At 31.2% G+C, this 4651-nt stretch overlaps 1 protein-coding gene across 1 annotated transcript; it reads right to left on the bottom strand.

Moving 5' to 3' along the window:
- Window positions 1-2434: 2434 nt before the first annotated feature.
- Window positions 2435-3370, bottom strand: LOC108563071 (chorion peroxidase-like; the record flags this gene model as incomplete). Its single annotated transcript, XM_017921637.1, has 3 exons — window positions 3328-3370; window positions 2711-3280; window positions 2435-2649 (listed from the first exon to the last, which is right to left on the bottom strand). Coding segments are annotated over exons 2-3 (784 nt in total), but the record flags the coding sequence as incomplete, so codon positions are not given.
- Window positions 3371-4651: the final 1281 nt, after the last annotated feature.

Genomic DNA, 4651 nt, shown 5'->3' with positions numbered 1-4651 from the left:
TTGCTATTACTTATCGTTATCCTGTAATCAAGTGTCAAGTTAAACAATTAAATTTCACAATTAACAAATGCAACAACGCCTTTATATTTTGTCCTATATCTCGATAACTACTACAGTTAATTGCAAGTTAAAATGCGATTTTTAAAGACAAAACTATAGACTTTCCGATGAGTTTGCTTTTATAATGCTATTACTTATCGTTATCTTGTAATCAAGTGTCTAGTTAAACAAATAAATTTCACAATTAACAAATGCAATGCCTTTATATTTTATCCTATATCTCAATAACTACTACAGCTAATTGCAAGTTAAAATGCGGTTATTAAAGACAAAATTATAGATTTTCCGATGAGTTTACTTTTATATTGCAATTACTTATCGTTATCCTGTAATCAAGTGTCAAATTAAACAATTAAATTTCACAATTAACAAATGCAACGCCTTTATATTTTATGCTATATCTCGATAACTACTACAGTTAATTGCAGGTTAAAATGCGATTTTTAAAGACAAAACTATAGACTTTCCGATGTGTTAATTTTTATATTGTTATTCCTTATCGTTATCCTGTAATCAAGTGTCAAGTTAAACAATAAAATTTCACAATTAACAAATGCAACAACATCTTTATATTTTATCCTATATCTCGATAAGTACTAAAGCTAATTGCAAGCTGAAATACGATTTTTAAAGACAAAATTATAAACTTTCCGATGAGTTTACTTTTATATTGCTATTACTTATCGTTATCCTGTAATCAAGTGTCAAGTTAAACAATTAAATTTCACAATTAACAAATTCAACAACGCCTTTATATTTTATCCTATATCTCGATAACTACTACAGCTAATTGCTAGCCAAAATGCAATTTTTAAAGATATAACTATAGACATTCCGATAGGTTAACTTTTATATAGCTATTACTTATCATTATCCTGTAATCAAGTGTCAAGTTAAACAAATAAATTTCACAATTAACAAATGTAATGCCTTTATATTTTATCCTATATCTCGATAACCACTACAGCTAATTGCAAACTGAAATACGATTTTTAAAGACAAAACTATAGACTTTCCTATGTGTTAACTTATATATTGCTATTACTTATCGTTATCCTGTAATTAAGTGTCAAGTTAAACAATTAAATTTCAAAATTAACAAATGCAACGCCTTTATATTTTGTCCTATATCTCGATAACTACTATAGCTAATTGCAAGTTAAAATGCGATTTTTAAAGACAAAACTATAGACTTTCCGATGTGTTAACTTTTATATTGTTATTACTTATCGTTATCCTGTAATCAAGTGTCAAGTTAAACAATTAAATTTCACAATTAACAAATGCAATGCCTTTATATTTTATGCTATATCTCGATAACTACTACAGCTAATTGCAAGCTAAAATGCAATTTTTAAAGACAAAACTATAGACTTTTCGATGAGTATACTTTTATATAGCTATTACTTATCGTTGTCCTGTAATCAAGTGTCAAATTAAACAAATAAATTTCAAAATTAACAAATGCAACAACGCCTTTATATTTTATGCTATATCTCGAAAACTACTAAAGCTAATTGCAAGCTAAAATACGATTTTTAAAGAAAAAACTATAGACTTTCCGATGAGTTTACTTTTATATTGCTATTACTTATCGTTATCCTGTAATCAAATGTCAAGTTAAACAATTAAATTTCAAAATTAACAAATGCAACAACGCCTTTATATTTTATGCTATATCTCGATAACTACTAAAGCTAATTGCAAGCTAAAATACGATTTTTAAAGACAAAACTATAGACTTTCCGATGTATTTATTTTTATATTGCTATTACTTATGGTTATCTTGTAATCAAGTGTCAAGTTAAACAAATAAATTTCACAATTAACAAATGCAACAACGCTTTTATATTTTATCCTATATCTCTATAACTACTACAGCTAATTGCAAGTTAAAATGCGATTATTAAAGACAAAACTATAGACTTTCCGATGTGTTTACTTTCATATTGCTATTACTTATCGTTATCCTGGAATCAAGTGTCAAGTTAAACAATTAAATTTCAAAATTAACAAACGCAACACCTTTATATTTTATCATATATATCGATAACTACTACAGCTAATTGCAAGCTAAAATGCGGTTATTAAAGACAAAATTATAGATTTTCCGATGAGTTTACTTTTATATTGCAATTACTTATCGTTATCCTGTAATCAAGTGTCAAGTTAAACAATTAAATTTCAAAATTAACAAATGCAACAACGCCATTATATTTTATGCTATATCTCGATAACTACTACAGCTAATTGCTAGCCAAAATGCAATTTTTAAAGATAAAACTATAGACTTTCCGATGTGTTAACTTTTATACTGCTATTACTTATCGTTATCCTGTAATCAATTGAATAATTCGAATGCAATTATACGTACCATCGTGATAACTAGGTGGAAGAAGTCTTGCGTATGGAGACAGTGGGGTTCCCCAGGACGGATTGAAGATGTTGTTGCAGGATCCGTCGATGCGTCTGTACCTCTCCATAACAGGAGGACACCTCAATTGAGGACTGCACGCAGACCCCAAGGGCGTAGGTCTGAGATCCTCCCTGACCATGCCCCATTCCAGTTGCTGGTTCGTTAAGCCCTGTCTGAAAACGAAATCGAATTTGTTATTATGCAATTTTCCGGATCTTCTCTTCAAAACCCAACTTGTCTTTGAACGCCCTCGTCGCTAGCGCAATCTCCAGAGCCCTATTGGCGACGTTCATCACCTCCGACAGATCGGACATGCTGAAGACGCGCGTGTTCCTGAAGTGGCCGTAACTGGCCGAACCGACCGGAATGAATGCAGCTCTTCCCGACGACATCAATCGGGCCTCCTTCATGTGCAACTCGGCCATGTCCACGCGTCCCTGCTTGACGACGGCGCCCATTAAACGCGGATCTATATGATCGATGTATTTCCCACCGAGACGACCTTTCCTATGAACCAGACGCTCCGTGTGATTCTGCCCCGTCGAGCAGCACATTCCTCTTCCACCGCCGAGAGCCAAGCAATTCTTCATGGAATCCGCGTAGAAATGTGCCGGACATTGGATGGGAAGGACACACAGTGAGCCTTCGTCGCAGACGTCCATGTGCGGTTTGGCGTGGTGCTTCGACTTGGACACGTCGACGAAGGCGTTAATCGGATCCGCCAACTTCCTTCTGACGCGGACCCCGTCCAAAGGACACGCACATAATAACAGGACAAACGCACAACCGTGTTGCAGCAACATCCTTCAAAAGAATCAGTTCAATACAAATTACAACTTTCCAACACTCACCTAGACGAAACACGCTGAGAACTCGATGATTCCCAAAGGTCGTTTCACAGATATTGTTAAAAAAAAAATTTATCAACTCTTCAAGAAAAATGCGATGAAGAGTTTACAAATTCAAGCAAAGAACGCGTTTTATTTCAATCGAAAGAAATTGGAAAAAATGAACAGATATCTTCAGTAAAGATAAAAGCATTCTATAGGAAACATACATTCTATGTATTAATACTACATGAAAACAAAAAAGAAACGTTAATTATAATAACTATTTGATTGCATTTTAATTGAGATCATCACATCGCTTTATTTCAAAGCTCACTTGGATCAATTCTACATAAAATGCAATGCCTTTATAATCCATGATTTATCTTATTAATTGCTTCAGTTAGTTATAACTTACAATAACCTAATTAAAGTTAAAGCTATGCACTTGTTTATTAGACTACTTTGATATTTGTAGTAATTATCGTTATCCTGCAATCGAATCGCAAAGTTAAACAAATTAAATTTTATAGATGAAAAAAAGTTTTTACATTTCATTGTAAATCTCGATAATTACTTCAGCTAATTGTAAACTAAAGTAATCTAATTAAAGGTAAAACTATGATTTTTCCGATGAGCCTACTTTGTTATTTGTTCGTATCGTTTTTCTGCAAATCAAATGTCAAAGTTAAACCAATAAAATGTTATAGATGAAAATAAAAAATGCAATGTTTTTACATTTCATTGTAAATCTCGATAATTACTTAAGCTAATTATAAACTAAAGTAATCTAATTAAAGGCAAAACTACGATTTTTCCGATGAGTCTACTTTGTTGTTTCATTGTATCGTTTTTCTGTAATCGAATGTCAAAGTTAAACCAATAAAATTTTATACATGAAAATAAATAATGCAATGTTTTTACATTTTATTGTAAATCTTGATAATTACTTCAGTTAATTGTAAACTAAAGTAATCTAATTAAAGGTAAAACTATGATTTTTCCAATGAGTCTACTTTCTTGTTTCTTTGTATCGTTTTTCTGCAATCAAATGTCAAAGTTAAACCAAACAAATTTTATAAATGAAAATAAAAATGCAATGTTTTACATTTAATTGTAAATCTTGATAATTACTTCAGTTAATTGTAAACCAAAGTAATCTAATTAAAGGTAAAACTATGATGTTTCCGATGCTCCTACTTTGTTGTTTGTTCGTATGGTTTTTCTGCAATCAAATGTCAAAGTTAAACCAATTAAATTTTATAGATGAAAAAATAAAAATGCAATGTTTTTACATTTCATTGTATATTTCGATAATTACTTCAGCTAATTGTAAACTAAAGTAATC

Source organism: Nicrophorus vespilloides, unplaced genomic scaffold (genome assembly GCF_001412225.1).
Source record: "Nicrophorus vespilloides isolate i.1.1-1 unplaced genomic scaffold, Nicve_v1.0, whole genome shotgun sequence".
In the NCBI taxonomy this organism is placed as follows: Eukaryota; Metazoa; Arthropoda; class Insecta; order Coleoptera; family Silphidae; genus Nicrophorus; species Nicrophorus vespilloides.
Note: the sequence above shows the minus strand (reverse complement) of the source record. Positions and strands in the feature narration are given on the sequence as shown.